At 31.0% G+C, this 21200-nt stretch overlaps 1 protein-coding gene across 1 annotated transcript; it reads left to right on the top strand.

Moving 5' to 3' along the window:
• The first annotated feature begins 993 nt into the window (after positions 1-993).
• On the top strand, positions 994-18467 carry LOC107447115 (uncharacterized). Its single transcript, XM_087159273.1, has 4 exons — positions 994-1249; positions 2482-2607; positions 12037-12129; positions 16165-18467. Exons 1-4 carry the CDS (start codon positions 1207-1209, stop codon positions 16416-16418), a joined length of 516 nt encoding a protein of 171 aa, XP_087015399.1. The 5' UTR covers positions 994-1206; the 3' UTR covers positions 16419-18467.
• The last annotated feature ends 2733 nt before the right edge of the window (positions 18468-21200 follow it).

The following is a 21200-nucleotide window of genomic DNA, read 5'->3' as shown; positions in this document are numbered from 1 at the left end:
TCCGCACCATCTTAAACTTAAAAACATTAATCTGAAGACAAAAAATTGAATATAGATTCTTAAAACACTGATTCAAAGTATCTTTCTTTGGAGCTCCCACTCTCTGCATCTTTGCATTATAAAACCAAGTGGGAGGTTTTCTTAGATCATGGATTGAATTTTGTCAATGGAATCCATCATTCACTGAGATCTTTGGAATTAAATGACTTAGCAAAACTAATTAACGTTGGATAGTTGTCAAAAATTAAAACTTTTTCCAATATATATATATATATATATATATATATATATATATATATATATAATATATATATATATATTATGTTCAAATCCTAGATGTATAATAAAAAGCTGTATCGCAAGACATATTTTCATACCATTATTCCAGCGTGACTTTTAATGTATTATTATTATAAAAACCGGTGAATTTAAATTATAATTATGAAATATTCCATTTGAAAAATATTTTTTCCAGACAATTGAAATTAATATAATTTATTTAAATAACCGAAAGAGTTTTCGCCCTTAAAGCTATCTCATAAAATTTATAAATTAAAAGAAAAATAATGATTTCGAAAATTTTGGTACCTTTTGAAATAATTGATAAATAAAAAATATGTATATTTCACCCGAAAAACAAGTAGGAAAAGAGACTGGTCCAATGATTTTGGAACCCCCTTATTTGCACTTCATTAAAAAATTAATTTAAATTATTAATAAACTTATTAATTAAAATTTAAATGAAAGCTAATTATAGGTCGAAAGAACCAATTAATATTTGAATAAATCAAACATAATCTTAATAAATTATTTAGTTTTTTATAAATTCTATGAAAAATTTTATACATTTTAAAGAAAAAAAATCCTAAGTTCTTTTTCTTTTCTTTTTTATTTATTTATTTTTATGGTTTTAATCCATCAAACAATGACAGTTTATCACCGATTCCAGATATAGGCTGAATAGCATAAAATTGCTGTTTTACGGAAGAATTAGTTTCTGTAAAGTGGAGCTGTTGTCAACGTCGGCGAGATAGCTTTGAGCTTGGCTATCAATGATAACAGATATTATCATTGACAACAGGCTGTGGGAATAGTTGATCGGCCACTGCCCTTGACAAACGAAATATTATCATTGATAGTTATCATTGTTAGCCAAGGTCTTAACTATCAGATTGTAATAAGATTGATCTTTAATAACTGTTTATTATGAAGACTTATTTTTTTGGATTTTCAGTCTTATCAGCTTTTTGTAAGTTTATTTACGAATTCTCTACGTGTTGTTAATTATTATATTCACAGGTGCATAGCCGTTCAAGATTAATTATCATGGTTAAATTCCTTCTTTAGAAATAATTATCTTAGTTTGAAAATGCGGCTTCTTGTATCAGAATTATTTTAAGATGCATGTAAAAGACTTGAACATTTCTCTTTAAGTTATCTTACCATAATTTTTAAACATTTTCAGTGTAATGTATGGTTATGAATGAAAAATATCTTCAAATAATTTTTTTTTTAAAAATACATTTAGTTAGTGTGATTTTACCTTCGTTTTCAGAGCTTTTTTGTCCCGCAGTGGACTGATCGTTAAGACACGGTTCCCAGCAGATCACCGAAGTCAAGCATCACTGGCTACGGTCCGTGTGCGGGTGGGTGACCATTTGGATCAGTCTGCGTAGGGACCGAGGGTGTGCGGTATTGGTCCTCGTTAAACTGTGCTACCGTAAAGTGCTCGACTTCGCGCGCAGGTCGTCGGGCTACCGAAGCGGGGGTGCCATCCCCTCCGTAGAGGATCAAAATTGTGATGGCATGTCTTCGGATCATCCTCCGGGATGTTTCCCAGACCGTCGCCAATAGCCCATTGTGCAGCTCTAGTGCGACGTAAATTAACAACAACAACAAAGCTTTTTTTCCCCTAAAAGCCATTTTTAAGTTGTTTTTTTCTACCCTTTCCTTTTTTTTTACACTAATCTCAACAAATCTTTCTAAATAAGATTTGTTGAAAGAATAGCATTTAATGCAAAAGAATCGAATCTACTTCGTCTTTGTCAGCGCTACAACCCCTTGCAAGCCTTGGCTGCCTCAACAGCTGACAAACGCCAACGCCTCCTATCCATGGCAACTCCCTCGAATCAATCAAATCTACACAGAATGAATCTAAATGTTCAAATCGATCCTGACTTAAGCATTTTTAAAAATATTATTGTTCACCAATGCAGATTGGTGAACTACTTCATGTCTGGATTACAATATGAGACATAGGGACCTAAGGGGACTATCAGAATTTTTACCTAAATGTGCATTTAATAGTTCTTACTTAATTTAACAAACAATAGAGTTAAGCTATAAATTTCTAGGAATTCCAACTTTTTAACTGATTGTTAATTTTTTTTTGGCTTAATTAAATTGTTTTGTTTAAGTGCTATTAAAAAATTAAGTGTCTTCGAATCTTTCAATTGCTTTTTTTTAATTTTATACTTTTAGTAATAACGTATGGATATGAAGTGAACTTTCACCTGGATGAAAATAGAGATGGGTGCCAATGTTGGGCCAATACCTGTGGATGCTGTTTACGTATAGTGGCACCAAAAATCGGCTTGAATGATACAGGTAATTTTCTATGTATATTTATATGCTCTGCAAGGCAGAAATAATATAAGTTGAAACTAATTTTAAATGTGCTTTCTTCATTTTTAATTAAATTTCGAGATGCATAACTTAGTGCATTTACTAAATATTTCTTATTTTAACCTAATGTGTGCAATATTTAAATTCCCTGACTTATCTGACCCCTATTTCCTGACTTTCCTGTCCAAGTTCCTGGTTTTGATGATTTAGCCATAAAAAGAAACATATATCATGCATTTAAAAAAGTTATATGTAAGGGACATTGCATATAAAAATTTAAACAAGATTCTTCTCTACGTTGATTTAAATTTTCTGCTTTTACAATAATGTAAATAAGTTTTCAGCTAAATTTTGCATATTAAGCCAAAGAAATTTTTATTATTATCATTATTTTACTATTATATTATTTTAAACATCATAAATATATGTACACACTACTAATCTCAAATTTGAACTGAATAATTCAAAATTAAAGTAATAAATACAATGCTAGTAGTATAAATGCTCATAAGTCAGAGTTAATGTTTAACAATGTTGTTAAAATAAAATTTATATAAATATATATAAAAGAGGTAAACTTAATTTTGAAAAAAATGTGATGTGGTTCCTTCATATGGGGCCCTCTTGACCGTCGGGGTAGTGCCCGGCGTAGTTACGGCCCTGCATAATAGTTGTATTCTTTGTTACATAATTATTTTTATTTTGACAAATATAGGTACACTTATGTGGTAAGAACTATAATTTTATGTATAACATATCCAATCTTTGATTCTTCAAAATATCCTCTTTTAGCCTTAATCACAGCAGAGCATATTTTTGGCATTCTTTCAATTAGTTTTTGCAATGTTCTGGTTCCAGCAACTAAGTAAAGATTCCCAAAGTTTGTTTCAATTGGTACATCATATTTTTCTAATATTTCTATCGAGATCAACCCACAATAGGATTAATATCGGGGTATTTCAGTACTTTTTTCTTTTCTTCTGATGCAATGCAATTTCTACACAATTTCGATGTATGTTTTGGATTATCTTGCTGAAAAACAAATCCTTGACCAACGATTCTCTGTCCACATGGAAAAGCTGCAATTTTCTTTAATAATATTTTTTTATCCATTATTCCCTCCATTCTTGCAAGATCTCCAAACTTTGTCCCCTGCAAAACATCCCCAAACCATGACTGTACCTCCACCATGCTTCACATTTCTTAGTAAACATTGATTTGTCAAACATTCACCAATTAAACGACGAATATACGGACTTCGTTTGCTTCCAAACAACTCAAATTTTGACTCCTCAATAAAGTTCTAAAGACCAGTTAACATGTTTTTTAGACCATAACAGTCGTTTTCGCTTAACTATGTTTTGTTTTTTCAAAAGAGGTTTTATTGCAGCTAAACAACCTTTTAAACCATAGTCACGAAGTCGACGCTGTACAGTAGTTACTGACACAGTTTTCTACCTAGTAGCATTCAATTCTTCACGGATTTCAGGTACTGTTCGAGACCGCTGCTGTTTACTTTGAATGCAAATAAACTTATCCTCACATTTGGACGTTATTCTAAGTTTCCCAGATCATTGGAGGCTCTTATTTTGGCCAGTTTCTTTCTTCCTCTGTAAAGTTACGAGAACAGTGGTCTGGGAAAAATTAGTTTCAGAGGCAATTTAATTACTTGAATAAGTACACACCCAGACAAACAATTTTTATCAAAGAATGCATGATCGAAAACAAAACCCAAAACCGCTAGAGGGCGTCAAAGTTTATGCTCTTATATGAGGCAAAAACACACAAAGAACGATGAAGTTAAGTTATAAAAGCAAATTTAATGGCATGTGATTACAATAAGTGTTCAAAACAGTGACCGGCAGCGGCTATGCTGGTACAACGGCGAAGAAAAGATAGGCGAAGCACCTTTGCGTTTTGTTTTCGACCATGCATTCTTTGATAAAAATTGTTTGTCTGGGTGTGTACTATCACTTCCTAAAATTTTTCCCATCTTTTTAGAATCACCCTGCATATATATATATATATATATATATATATATATATATATATATATATATATATATATATATATATATATATATATATATATATATATATATATATATATATATATATATATATATATATATATATATATATATATATATATATATATATATATATATATATATATATATATATATATATATATATATATATATATATATATATATATATATATATATAATTATATCTAAAATTCTAATTCACGAAATATTCGTAAGGGTTCGTAAATTTTAAAAATAGTCTTAAATGTATGCAGACACTGTAACTTTAAGTTTATTAGTACTTTATTTATTTGTAATATTCCCTTTATTAAGTTTACTTATCCCCTAATTAAGTTTAGAATATTTGGTAAATTTGGTGTAAAAGTATGATCTTTATGCAACAATTAACCAGTGTGACTACTTTTATTAAAAAAAAAAAAAAAAAATTCTTGGGGTGCTCTGTTGCTTACACGAACTTTATTTGTCTGCTTTACGGTTCTGCAACACTTTTTCACGTTTTTCCCCTTATCAGTAGCATGGGTATGAGGAGCTTTATAATGAATTGTATTATAGTTTAGTTAGTAATGCTTTACAATCATCTAAAATTCTAAAATGCACTTATAATAGATTTTTGTCCTATGTTTCATATTTTCAATCTAAATAAAAATTTGTTAAATAAAACTGATTTCCCACATCGAATCGAATCGATGTACTCAAAATGTGCCTTTTGTTTGCATGTAAATCTTCCAGCCTACCTTTAAGAGTGATAAAGATAGTGGTGTTATCTTTCCACTCTCTCTCAAACAAAACTGGAAATTCAACTCCTTATCAACGCATACCCGATTTACACGCGCTCATAAGATAAAAATTTTTTGTTTAGTTAATGTTTAATACTTTTTATTTATTTACTGATTCACTTTTACTCTTTCACTTATTTTACACTATAATATATTAAATCGTTAACCTTTTGGCCCAGAATTTTTATTAAATATGATTTTTATATTTTTCTCATTGCTTTATATTAATTTAAGTCAAAACAAGTGAAAATATTGTATTCAGTATTTTAATAATTTATGGTTACGAAATACGACATGAAACAACCGTTGTCTTCCCTGCGTTAAAAGTAAAATTTTCCAAATATAACACTTCCAAACAATCTTCAAATGTGCACTTATTTTCAATTATTTAGATTTAAATTAAGAGAAACAATCATTCATTATTGTAATTACAAAATCAATTATTGATATATTTTTGAATAAGAATTATTGATACATTTTTATAAAAAAAATTCTTTCGAATAACGCTTTTGGGAAAAATATACTTGAGGGTGCCCCTTGGCGAAATTGGCGACTTATTTTTGGCGCCATACTTGTTTGCCCAGAACGCCGTGGTAACCCACAAACAGGACATTTAAATCTTTTGCTAATTAAACCTTCATTCATACACCAGTCAATCACTGCTTTTTTTCCACTGTTATTCAAATCGTACAGAAACTTAAGATTTATCTTATTGACAGTATTCATTTATAGTGCCAGAAGCAAAAGTAACCTTACCAGCCGGTATCCAATGTAGAACAAACGGATCTCTGAAATTACATTTAAAAATTCATTTAAAAGCAACACTAAATTCTAAACTAATCGGAATTACGGTTTAAATCTAAACCAATCAGAATCACGATTGGTTTTCAACATTGCCCAGCTTGGCGATCACAACTTGGCGGGGGCACCCTCAAATATAGTCTACCCACGCTTTTTTTAAAACAAAAAATTGCACAAATTCTTTCCTAATAATCTGATATTGATCCGGTAACTAATCGAGTGTTTTTTATAATTGAAAAGTACCTAAATATATTTTTGCTTATAATTAGAGAGTCAGAAAAAAAATTATAAAAGTGACATCAGTCTCCAATTTGCGCCAAAAGATTATTAATATGCCACCTCAGTAATTTTTTCGCTTACACTTTACGACGACGGTAAATGAGCCACGAAAGCATTCTTTTATAAGAACTTGATATATTGAGACTTAAGTGCTATGAATATATTTTTCGAAAAATATTTCTTTTTTTAATCTTTTTGTTTATTATTATTTTTAAAAAAAAATTTTTTAGCAGAGTCTTTTAATGTTTATAAGTTTTTTTAAACATTGCATAGTTAGAAAATTTTAATCATAAGGGAATGATAACATATTTACTTGAATTCCATAAATAACTATTATTGTGAAATATTGATTTTTTTCACAACTATTTTAAGTCTTCAAGAAAGAAAAACAATATTACAAATGCAATAGTTTGATTGGCATTTTCAATCGGATAATGCTTTGTTATGTGCCCTTTAAATTTAAGTATAAAAAAAGCATGAAAACACACGATATGTATATATAACTTCGAAAAGTTCGCATCGGAATCCCCCCCTTTCTCATATGAATGGTACCCATAAGAAAAATACTCGAAAACGTCGTATAAATTTTCAGAATTCAATTTTCTAGAATGAAGATAAGATTGTTATCGAGAGAATAATTTTACGAGAACTGAACAAACAAAATACTTCAAAGCTTGTATCTTGAATTGAAGGATTACTGATATTTTAAAAAATTATTTTTATAATCTTTGAATAATATTTTTCTAGTAAAATTTCTTTACTTTTTACTGATTTATCCCTTTTCATTTGAGAATAAGAGATGATAAAGAAAGCTTTTATCCCAAAAATCTCTTGAGCCTCCGATAAATCCCACTAAAGGTGGAATTAGAGTGCCTGTATTGAAAAGAGTGATGACAATATCCAAGAGCGCATGCGCTGCCGTCAGATTTTTGTCCAAGGGGGTAGCCAGATGATACACCGAAATTGGCGCCACTCGCTCATTTGGTGTTATTCTGAAGGTTCTGTTATTCTAAGAGTATATACTAAAGTATCAATAATATAAACTTTAAGATTGGAAAGCACATGATATTACAGATTTTTTAAGAAACATTGTCTAGCATCTGAAATTGTTAAAAAATTAACGTCAATGAAAAAAAAAAAGACTAATGAAAAGACTTCAGCTTTTAATAAATGCCTTAAATAAAATATAAAAATTAATAATGATTATGCCATTTATTTCAGAAATAATAATTAATAATACAAATTATATAATTTATTATTATTTATTACTTTTTCAGGAAAAAATTATCGCATATTCACCTGAAAAGGTATTGTTTATTTCAACAAATTGTAAACAAAAATTTCCATAATTAGTTGAAATTTAAAACAAACTAGCATTTTATACAGTTGGTAACGAAAAGTAAACAAATGCTACTTTGTAACGCGCATTGTAACATTGTAACGCGAACATTGTAACGCGCCAACATGTCAAAGTAATATCGCCAAACTCTGCACTTCTGAAGTTTTGATAAAAAGATGCTCAAATCTTAAAATTTATAAGTAATTTAGATAGAAATTATGTGCATTAAAAGTAAATACATTTATTCTTATCTAACCATTAGTTATTTCATCACCTTGTTCTCTTTACAATGAGATAAACATAACTTTATATGCACGCAAGTAAGTGATAATAAGGATAAATTCTAATAACTAACAACTATCCAAATTTTCATCCATAATTTTAACATTTACTGTAACTGTGAAGTTTCTTATTGAAAAAAAGTAAGTAATGAACTTATTACATGCATTTATTAATACAGAACATAATTTTTTTGAGTCAGATAATTTTCACTCCATGTAATTCCAATGGCGAATTTTCCACTCTCGCCTCCGGCGGTAAAGTTTTTCTGTCCACCAATCAGGAATCGTTTCTCCCTTGTCCACTCTCTTTTACTCTAGGCTACTAGGCTCTACCTAGGTCACTCAAAATCGAGGTAAATCGGTTTACCATTTGAGACCCTTTATCGTCATGAAGATTTGGCGACACCTCCTTGGACGGGTGTGTTTCTTCAACAGAAGGTTTATTTTAGGTTTCCTTCTTTAATGAACTTCTCTTAAACAAAATATTAGTACAGTGTAAAATTCATTAGTCTTATGTTATCTTCTTCATTAATCTATTGTATAAACATAAAAAACCTATATTTCGTAAATCCATGACTCTCTAGTGCGGAATTCAGCTAAATTTTCGCAATTGCGATAGACAAATTTGGCCAATCAAAAGCTTTTTTTCTTTTTTTACATGTCGTGAAATGTGATATGTTTACAAAAATGCAGACTTCTGATTGGCTTTATTGATCTATCGCAATTGACAAATTTCGCTGAATTCCGCCCTACTGTCAGCAAGGATATGAATTTTTCGTAGCTGTATGACAAAGTAAACAATCAGAAAACTACATTCGGCACGATGGACATATAAATCTCAGAAAATCAATAAAATGGATAGAACGACATTTCGTCTTCTGTTCTTCATTACTGAAATAGTGAAGCTAGGGGAAGTCCCGAAAGAAGTTTTTGCCCCAGGCCCCAATTTTGCTAAGATGGGCCCAGTAAATATAACAACAATGTCTCCTTTTTTAGAAATATATCTTTAAATAACCAGGGCCCGCGCTAAGCAATCGCCAACTTGCCAAATGCGATAAAATCGTAGCTTTAGCGAATGATTTTTTCCACTGGAAAGAGTCTGGCTGAATTCGTCTGGAGCTGCAGCGGTGACTATGGTAACGAGGTGTGATTATTTCAAGTAAGGATGGGGGTCCCTCTTACGGTGAAAGAAAAGGAGACCTCTTCATCGAGCCACCCTCCCTAAAATGCCCTCTTCTTGTTTCCATAGCACCGAACTGCCGCATACTTAGTGGAGGTCAGAGTACCTATCTTAGACAAACAGTATTTTACTCGATCCTCAAAAATTACATCAAATTGCATTTTTCTAAGCAAATCAGTATTATTTATTCGATCACAGTAATTTTCGGTAGTTGCGCCACATAGCCAATCAGAATTGGGTCCAAATAATATAAGCTTGAAACAAATTATTGCATAATAGTTTTCTATGGGTAAAAAATTAATTACAAAAAATTTCTAAGATTTGCATTTGGCGAAGTCTTTCGAAATTTTGAAAATGCTTTTGATATTTGACTAATTTAAAAGTTTATTATTTGAAATCCCTAGCACAGGCGTAATAACTAAAATAAATTTTCGATTAATTTCACCAGAATTACTTAATATCATTAATATCTTGTGAAATGCAGCAGATTTGAGCTCGGAAATACAATTATTTATTTTTTTAAATTGAAAAAAAGATTATCTGTTTGAAAATAAAATATTGCCTTGTAAAACAAGCAGCAGTAATCAACTGCAACCTTTCTAACTAAAAATTGTAAAACATGGTTCCCACACTCCTTAAAAACTGCTTAATTTTAATTTTGGAAAATAAGGGCCCTTAAAAGTAATTAATTTTGTTACACGGTTTTTAAAGGTCCTTACTTTTTTAGCACCACTAGAGTTCATAGGAACAATTTTTTAATTCAATATTTTAAAACAAAATGTCGTTCTTTATATATCCAATTTTCCGGGATGCTCGGGACCATCGCTATCCCGGATGTCTGAATTTCCCGGTTTTCTGGATAGACCAAAAAGTTAATCGATGTTTTATCAAACCCAAACTACAAGGAAAAAGTGTAACACATTTTAAAGTAAGAGAAAAAAAGAAATCTCTCCAAAATTTAAAAAAAAAATGACAGAAAAATAACTTTTAAAAGAATAAAAAAAATTGCAAGTTTAGACAAGAAAAACAAGTTTAAAAAATACAAAATTCTCATATTTTTTTTTTTTTTAAATCATTAAAATTCCTAACTTAACTAATATAAAGCAAAACGAATGATTAAAAAGCGCAATATATTTCATACCTAATTATACGGGAGGGGGGAGGCGATGAAATAAAAGGAAAACTTATTAATCTAAGTAAAAAAACACTTGAAAATTATCGCACCGAAATGATAGTTAAAAAAGGCACTAATATATATATTAAAGCGCGGAACAAGGCAGGATATTACTAGATCAACGAAATTTTAAAACAAAAAACTTATAAAAAAGAATTAATTTATTGAGTACGAAATTTATCCAGAAAAGAAAAGAAAAAAAAACTCAGCTTCATGAAATAATCGTCTGCAATTAGTAATAAATAATTGCATGCATAAATTAATAAACAATCGTCTCCTTTTATTTTTTTTATGAAAACACGATTTTTAAAGAAAGCAGATGTGATTCCATGCCAAGAAAAACTTGCGAATGATACCGCAGTTCTAAAGAATCAAAATTTATTCAAAAGAAAAATATTGTTTTGTTAATCGATGTCAAATAGATAAATATAACAGGTGATAAAAAAACTTTTGTTCGTAATAAATAATGTGCTGTTGTTGTTGTTAATTTACGTCGCACTAGAGCTGCACAATGGGCTATTGGCGACGGTCTGGGAAACATCCCGGTGGATGATCCGAAGACATACCATCACAATTTTGATCCTCTGCAGAGGGGATGGTACCCCCGCTTCGGTAGCCCAACGACCTGCACGCGAAGTCGAGCGCTTTACGGTAGAACAGTTTAACGAGGACCAATACCGCGCACCCTCGGTCCTTACGCAGACTTATCCAAGTGGTCATCCACCCGCACACTGACCGCAGCCAGTGATGCTTGACTTCGGTAATCTGCTGGGAACTGTGTCTTAACGATCAGTCTACTGCGGGACGATGGTTGGTTTGAAAAAAAATTGGATTTTTTTTAATCCCCTATTGCGTGAGAGCAAATAATGATATTATGAAAAAGGGAAGAGTGAAATCTTATTGAATGTCGAATTCTCTGACAATGACAATTCCCGGTTTTGGGGTGAAATTGTGTTTTCTCCTGACAATTCACTGACTTTTCTTTCGAATCTCGTTTTTCCTGACTATTACTGACTTGTCCGGGATTTGAACCCAGGACCTTTCTGATGTTAAGTCGTCCCTTCGGTTTATTGAAATAACTAGGAAGTCCTATAAGTAGAAAATTTACCTCTAATTCGTTATCTGCGGTCAAGAATTATCCGGCAGTACACGCTTATAAATTAATTATTTTTTATCATTATTATTATTTTTTTTAATTTCGTTGATCTAATAATATCCTGCCTTGTTCCGGGCTTTAATATATATATTAGTGCCTTTTTTAACTATCATTTCGGTGCGATAATTTTCAAGTGCTTTTTTGCTTAGATTAATAAGTATTCCATCTTTGTAGTATGCAAACTCAGTTGTCTTTAAATTTAGTAAGAAAATATCAGTCTAAATAACAGTATTTTATAATTTTTTTCAATGTTTTGTTCATAAGCAAAGTCATATGTGTGTATTATATAGTAGCTTGTTAAATGTTTTTCCTTGTAAAGGTTTGAATATTAAAAAAAATATTTTTTTTAAACATTTTTTTCCTTCCTTTTGCAGCTTGTGTAAATTTGACGTATCTTCCTCAGGACTTAGGAATATCCTTCACTGTTACTATAGATAAGCTTACCATTTATAATAAAACCATATCAGGTATAGTAATATATTACCATTGATATATAAGTATTAATTGTCTGTGCTCAATCTATGAATTGAATTTCCTGTATGTTTTTAATCGATTTTTTTATTTTATTTTGTGTGCATTTTTTTTCTTTTTTACTATGCTTCCTCATTTCACGAGATACTGCTTATTATAGTCTTATTTTCTCCGCTTTTTCTGAAATATTACACTACTAGGAGGCTCCGCCCCCTGCTCGCTAACGCTCGCCAACCCCCGAGGATTGCTACGCAATCCTATGTGGTTCACGCCGTGAACCATGGCTCGCTGCGCTCGCTCGCCAATGAACTCAATGTTCTAGCACAAAGACATAATATATTATCATCAAAGACGCAGTATTTTATCATCAAAGACATAGTATTGTACTTATGTAGAAGAATTCTACCAATGTTCTTATTGGCTTTTAAAAAAGTATATTAGCTATTTAGATTGTACATGGTAAAAAAAAAATCAAAACATTAGCTAAATAAGAAACATATTAGCAAAATAAATTATCAAATATTGCTTCACTAATATTCTGCATTTTAAAGCGTGAAAATTCAATGCATAAATAAACGCGAAATATAAAAAATTCAATGCAAACACTTAAACGTTTTTTAGACGTTTAGGTAGCTCCCAGTAAAAAAATATCAATTCAACAGCGGCCTTTTAAAGCATTCTCACTTCAATTAATTAATTCCTAATTGAGTTTAAATTAAATATTGTCATGTTTTTAGTGCATGAATCTGAATTGAACAACCTGATAATGCCCACTCTGGTTATTGTTATCTGGTTGCTCACTACGTGCTCTTGCGCGCCGAATCCAATCAATTAAAAATGAAAACTGTTGCCAGAGCGAGAAAAGAAATATCATCGGTTTTATTGATACATACATACATACATACATACGTACGTATTAGCGTTTTATATAATACTAGTGGGCTGCTCCCCCTGCTCGCTAACGCTCTCCAACCCCCTAAAATTGCTACGGAATCTTATATGGTTTGCTTCGTAAACCAAGCTCGCTTCGCTCGCTACTAACTTAGGTACATTGCAAATGCACAAAATTCTAAGAATTCAAAACAATCATTCAAATCCATATAACAACTTTTTTTTTTAAAAAATACATCTTCTTAGTAAATACTAAGTCATTAAAATAAATTTGAATTCAAATAAATGACATGTAATTCGTTAAACCTATTAGAAATGTGCTATAGTATAAAATCTTAAGATAAAATTTCTAAAACTGATATCTCTTCAAAAATGTTAAAATTTTGGTTATAATTAAGTCTATTAAAAATTGAAATAAGTGAATTGCAATGGAGAAACCTACATAAACAAAACGTTATGTTTTTAAAAAATAATAACCATGAACGATTCACAACTTTTTTAAAAACGTAAGTATAAGTCTTAGAAGTTTGACATACAAAAGAAAAACTTGCACAAACTAAACATTAATTTGCAATAAATACTAAATGCTAACAAATACTGAGAAAGATTAAAGGCTTAGCAAAAAAATAATAGCAAAAAAATAATTGCATGATCTAACCCTAGAGAGGCCAACATTAAGTTGTCCATGACTAAAAACTGGTTTAGTCTATATAAATTCGTGGAAAAAAAAAACGCTTTCGACAAAATACTAAAATAGAGATCCATCGACAAAGATTACTCACTTCTGCCTAGCTTAATAGTATGAGAGTGCAGCAGCTGAATTGAACAACATGCTGATGCTCTCTCTGGTTATTTCAGTTTCCGTTTTTAAAAGCGCTATATGTTGAGCCACCTCAGCTAGATTTGCCATGTGACATTTTTAGCAGCAATCATTGGTCTATTTTCTAACGTTGCCATTCGGGGAGTTGTAATGAGGCTTTTTTTTGGTGCCGTGTAAGAGAAATATATATATAGATAGATTCTTATTTAAGATTATTGAATAATTACTGAATAATAATAATCATAATATATTGTGTATACATATATTATGATTATTATTATTCAGTTTCTTATTTAATTTTCGTTCAGTATTGCTTGAAGCAAACAATTGTTGTTAAATGATGTAAGAAGATATGATAAATTATATTTATTCACTATATTTTTTCTTTGTGACACTGGACTTAATACACAATGCTGTGCAGTAATGGAAAAGACATTTTCAGTTTTTAAATTTTTCTAATTTTTCAAGAAATATTAAAATAAAACTTTAGATGTGTTTAAATCATGCAATTGCTCACACTTATCAATGATATTTGATGATTTCAGAGTTTTAGGAACGAGGAATAAATTGAGAACATTAAAAGAAAAGTTTTTTGAACAGGAGATGTAACAATTAGTTGGAACTTCAGTTTATTACTTTAGTTATTATATGCAAGAACTGCATCAAAATTTGTGAACCTTAAGAAAGTATTCAGCAAAATAAAACCAAATTTCCGGAGTAATTTTTATTATTAATCAAAAATAACTCATGAAAAAAAAATGTCTTAAAGTTGGAAGAAAAATCATTGATAATTATGCAAGATGGACATCTGTCATCAATGACTTATATCGATGGTAATATGCACTTCGAAATCTGCACTAAGTGTTCTGCTGCCCAGGCATCCCCTGACCTCATTTTATCTTGTCTGGGACTTACCAGGCAGGACCTGGATCAAGACTTTCTCAGAGTGAACGAGCTCATGGACCTGATCTAGCTCAGCTGGTCATGGGGATGAGAACAACAACAACAATTTTAAAAAGTTTAATTATTTTCTTGCAAATCATATTTGGTTACTAAAGTATTTTAAACATCTTGAAAATTCAACAAGTTTCTAGAAATTCGCTTATAAGTTTTTATACTTTCTTATAATTTTTTTAAAGGCTTTGAATGATAAGTTTTCTGCAAATTTTAATTTTTTCAAATAAGCAATTTATTATAATAATTTGATTGGGCATAAATATATCAAAATCTTGTAATTTATCAAAATATTTCTTATAATAAATTTATCAAAATCTTGTTTCAAGCTAGAGGGGTTGCCAGTGCAGTGCAACACATAGGTTCTATCTCCCTACTGAACTATGGTTCATTTCCCATATTTTCTCTACATACACTCTATAACAAAAAAATCGAAGCACCAAGAAGCAATCATCCGATTGCTTTGAAATTTCGTATGCATGAATGTTTTGAACAGATATGGCTGGAATGATGCCGACTGGGGACGTATAGTCTTTAGCGACGAATCCCGCTTCCAACTGTGTCCTGACGATCATCGAAGACGTGTTTGGTGACGCACAGGGCAGAGGGGGGATCCTGCCTTCACTATTGCACGCCACACCGGCCCTCAACAAGGCATTATGGTCTGGGGTGCCATTTCCTTTGACAGCCGGACCCCTTTGGTCATCATTAGAGGTACGCTTACTGCACAGAGGTACGTCGATGACATCCTAAGACCTGTTTCGCTATCGTTCCTTTTGCAGTGTCCTGGGCTGGTTTTTCAGCAGGACAATGCCAGACCACATACGGCACGTGTTGCTATGAACTGCCTGCAAGCTTGTCAAACTCTTCCTTGGCCTGCCAGATCACCAGATCTCTCTCCCATCGAGCATGTCTGCGATATGATGGGAAGGCGATTGCATCTGGCACGGAATGTTGATGACCTCGTTCGACAATTGAATCGAATTTGGCAAGAAATACCGCAAGAGACCATCCGGGAGCTTTATCGGTCTATGACATGCCGTGTGGCAGCTTGTATCCAGGCTAGAGGTGGGTCAACACCTTATTGAGCTTGTTACTGTTACTCTGCAATAAATTATTCAATTGTTCTGAAATTTTAATCATTTACTATTCTGTGCATTGTCTTCCTATCCACCGATTTTCGTTTCAATCGGACAACTCCTTCTTGGTGCCCCGATTTTTTTGTTATAGAGTGTATACCATCACAGTTTGATGTTTGATTAATTATTGTAGGATATTGTCATTTGTTATTAAATTAGTTTCTTATTATTTATAAAATTTACATAGTTTTCTAACATAGCTTTGATTTTGTTCCCTTCTCTTGTAGCAAAGAATCCGCCTCCCATATGTTTTGCAGTTCCAACTTTTAAACAGGCTGTCCTCTGTCTTCGCTTTTATGATTTAGATGTTACAAGGACAAAACTTCATGGTTGCCTAATGATAGAAGCAATACTATACCATATCCTTGTTGGAGAATTTAAGATAGGCTGCTTTAATTTAGTAGAGAGCAGATGGAACATTTATCATAAAGAGCTATTGCACCGTATTCGCGAGAAAAATAAAATTGTTGATAAGAAATAGTTGATATTATTTTTCGAGAAATTTTAATAATTATAGTTTTTTCATTTAAATATGAACTTTATTTAGATTTGTGTGTGTAATGATTGAGAAAAAATAACCAAATATTTTATTAAATATATTTGTGTATACATTTCTTATAAGCATCGACTAGTCTTATTATCACGTTCTGACTTAATATAATCAGTTCTCTATTTTATTTTGTAATTACATTTCTATTTTTATTGATTGGGTAAAAGAAATAACGCACTTTTACATCTGTTTAATTTTATTGTCAGAAGATTATCTGATTCATTACTTCTTAAATGTTTACGAGCTTGTTTTGCTTTATTTGTGTGTTTTATATGCTCTGTTTTGTTCTGGTATAAATAATTTACTGTTATGTTTCCTAAGTTGACATGTTTTTCATGATTTATTTCAATTTTTTAGGGTAAAAATTAAAATTTTAAAAGTTTTGAATTAAAATTTCAAGAAGGCATTTCAACCAAATGACATGGAAGGATAATAGTATTTCATTACAAATAGATAATGTTAAATATTCAACAAGTAATGTATAATAAATAATTGCATTTAAATTTAAATTTTTTTTTTTTTTTTTGCATTTTTTATTGCATTTGAAATGTTTTTTTTAGACAAAATTTTCTAATTTGATAATCGGAAAGGAATTTTCCTTCAATTGACATTTGAAATAGGAACATTTCTTTTAGCGGTTTTAAATGTGATAGTTCTGAGCTTATTTTGCTATACTTATTTTATATGCTAGATGTTTTGCTCCATATCATTAGCATTCCTTCACTTGTTCAATATTGTTGTACCAGTATAGATTTTCAATACTATTGTTTAAGTTTGCATTTCGTTTTTAGTTAATAATTGAATTGTTTTAAAATAGTACAAATAACAGTATTAATTTTCGTGTCAACTTCAGAATAATGTACATAGTACACTTGGACGGGTAGCAAAATTATTGCCAAAAATTTGTTACAAGAATAATAGTATGCAAAGCATACAGTAATTATTTGTAGTTTTATGTGTATAAATTTACTAGTTGCAAATTTTTGTTGAATTCAGAAAAAAAAAAGTAACATATATGAAAAATCCTTCTGGAGTGGGAAAAAAACTCTTTGTTATTGCAAGGGCATCTCGTCAATTTTAATCATTTACTAAATTACTTGATTTTTGAAAAAAAAAATTTCCATTGGTCGCAAAATTTGTTTTAATGAGTGATTTTTAGTTTAGTAAGTTGAAAGTTTACTTTTTTTGTCCCCGGAAGTCGGAAATACATATAACATATCTCTTTGTTCTTATTTTGTTACAGACGAATTTAAATATTTTAAAATTAAATGGAATTCTCAAGATTTTTTAGTGACTGAAAAATCTTTAGATAACTGCTTTATGACAAATTTTACAGAAAGCAGAGCCTTTGCAATGTTACCAACATTTAATGTCAAAAATATATTTTAAAGATATATTTTTTATTTGATAAATTTTAACGGGTATTTTTTATTAATTTCCCTAATTTTTGCTATTAAATTACAGCAGCTATAATTGTGAGTAAAAGACTAACCCTTCAATGCATAAATTTTTTTTTAATATATATAAAACTTTAAACTTCAACTTATAAACTTCATATCAGCTGCGAAATAGGTGTAAGCAGTCGTAATTCCTAACACCCACCAAAATAAAATTGTACTAAGATAGAGCTCCAGTAATTAATTTCACAGGACAAAAGATTCGAAGATTCTAGTTGTGTTTGGAAACAGTACAATTGTTTTCATAAAATTAAAAAGAAAAACTTTTCAAAGGTTACTACATAAATTGATATGAGGATCTAGGCATACAACGCAGATCTACATTGTTATGCATTTAAGGGTTAATCACTTTACGTTCAGTGCATAAACTTTAATTGATCATGAATGTGCAATTTTGCAGAGAATCTTTATTGAAATGTTTTAGAACTTTGCTATGTGATATTTGGGGAAACGGGTTCGATATTTTTCAAAATATCTCGAGATTGTGTATTTTTTTTAATAATAAATATTTGATCTTAGCAAATGTCTTGTTTTAATTATTATATTTTGGCTCTACATACATGTTCTAGAATTATAAAGTGCTTGAATGAAGTACCAAAATTAATATTCATTTGCCTTCTTTAAAATTGTATATATTTACGATTTCAAATTTTTTTGTAAGGTTAATTTTTTTTATTATTTTATGATTTATTATTATGATGGTATATTGTAAGGGTCACAGTATAAAAGTAAACAGCACAAAAATACTAATGTATCAATCTACTAATGCAATGTAAACAGTAATCAATCAATCAGAATTTATAAGATTGCTATTTTGCTATTTGCAAGCTTCATAATATTACATTGATACTTAGATCACTTAATATTTAAAAAAAAAAAAAAAAAAAAAAAAAAAAACATCTTCTATTTTTGATTACTGTAATTTTTTGTAATTCTTTCCACGAGATTTGAAACTTTCCTTTTAAGTAAAAATATCTTCAATTTTTTTTCCTTCCTTTTTTTGTGAAAAAAAGTAATATTTCTCAGGGGATTTGTCTGAAGTAGATATTGATATTATATTCCCTTGTTCCCCAGTGATCTATTGGAATTTTTATTATTATTTTTTTTAATGGCGGGCACTTGGGATGTATTGTCCCATTGGCCAGGAGTGCCAGAACTGCTAATCTTTCTTCGTTACGCAGTGGGCACCTCTGGCGAAGCCACGGCGGTGGAGCAGCGTCACCCACGTCACACAACCACAAACCCGTTTATAGGGCGGGTCACATTCACACAATCACACACAAAGAAGAAAGGACATAGAACACAGAGAGAAAGAAACATCCATGCCCTAAGCGGGATTCGAACCCGCAACCATCGGCTCCGCAGTCAGGCACGCTAACCACTCGGCCACCTGGTAGGCTCTATTGGAATCTTTGATAATTAAAAATTTAAGCCTTATTCTACAGATTTTTTTAAAATCTCAATTTGGAAATTTCGTGATGGAATTCTTTTAAATTCTTTTATAGTTTATTATCATGATGTTGTCATATTGTAAAAAGCAAAGTAATATTAAAGTAAACAGCACAAATACTCATCATCATTGATTAAAAAATGGTTTATTAGCTAAATTTTATACGTAATTTAAGCTGTATGTTTTATATAAAGCTTCATATTATTCTGATTCTCCTAGATCCATCAATATTCAAAACAAATTTCTCTTTTTTAATTTTATATTTAGCTGCTCCCTCACTGGATTTTGCCACTTTCTCTTGGCCTGATTTATTATTCTACTGATTTATTTAAAAATTCTCCTGGTTTTTGGTTAATTTCAGAAAATTCCTTAAAATTGAAATAAAAAAAATTCATTAGGAAGATAGATTTATCTGCTCATTCATTTTTTACTTGAGTATTTAAATATGTATTACTGCTAAATAATGTTGTTGTTGTTGCTCATTTACGTCGCACTAGAGCTGCACAATGGGCTATTGGCGACGGTCTGGGAAACATCCCTGAGGATGATCCGAAGACATGCCATCACAATTTTGACCCTCTGAAGAGGGGATGGCACCCCGCTTCGGTAGACCGACGACCTGCACGCGAAGTCGAGCACTTTACGGTAGAACAGTTTAACGAGGACCAATACCGCACACCCTCGGTCCCCATGCAGGCTGATCGAAGTGGTCACCCACCGGCACACTGACCGTAGCCAGTAATGCTTGACTTCGGTGATCTGCTGGGAGCCGTGTCTTAACGATCAGTCCACTGCGGGACGCTAAATAATGAAATAAGCTGAATTTTAATCAGTTTGAAATTTTTCTTTTTTTTTAAATATTCTAAAATTATCAAATTTTGCAACTCTCTATTTTTAAATTAATTCAGGATATTATAAATATCGAAAATGATTTCAATATCTGTAGTTGAAATTTATGAATTCTATGTAATCGCAATCTATATCCAAGTTAGTTTAATGTCTACCATGAATAGAATATATTCTAGTCAATTTGTAGTTATTAGTGGAGTGCAGTTTTTGTATTTTATTGACTACAATAATTCTTAAAATTTATGTGTTTTAAATATTATGCTATAATTAGCTGTTAGCGTAACATATTTTGTTTAATCTACTGGATTTTTTTCCGTTGCATGTTGGCAGCTTAATTATAATTTTTATTGCAATTTTTCGACTAGATTTAGATTTTGCCTTTTAAATCAAGAGTACTTTTAAAAATGGTAACCCAGGGGATTTACTTTAAGTAAACACGGGTGCCCAAATCCCGAGTCCGCCAGTCATATGTTACATTCTTCTTAACACGTTGAATGCCACGCTAATTTTACATGGCTTGCCCATCTGGTCAAAATGATTTTCTCAGTATGTATTGCATTAATTTCTTCAAACCATTTTAGAATCGGGGGTGCCATCCGCTCTGCAGAGGATCAAAATTGTGATGGCATGTCTTCGGATCATCCTCAGGGATGTTTCCCAAACCGTCGCCAATAGCCCATTGTCCAGCTCTAGTGAGACGTAAATGGACTACGAACTACGAAAAAAACGAATCAAACCATTTTAGTGATCCGGTGATCCCCGTGGCGCTACGAACAAACTCAGTGCCGGTCCCCGGTGACCCCCATGGCATTCACTGTGTTAAATAATTTAAAAAATATATAATAATAATTAAAATTTTTTTAAATATTTTCTTTTTCGCAATTTGCTGACTTCAATAGATCTTACTCATTGTATGAATCCTTAAATTTTAGGACTCCATAATAATAATAAAACTAA

This window comes from Parasteatoda tepidariorum, chromosome 3, assembly GCF_982258835.1.
Source record: "Parasteatoda tepidariorum strain Cologne lab strain chromosome 3, Ptep-v5.0, whole genome shotgun sequence".
Lineage (NCBI taxonomy): Eukaryota > Metazoa > Arthropoda > Arachnida > Araneae > Theridiidae > Parasteatoda > Parasteatoda tepidariorum.
The sequence above is the reverse complement of the archived record's forward strand: the minus strand, read 5'-3'. Positions and strand labels throughout refer to the sequence as shown.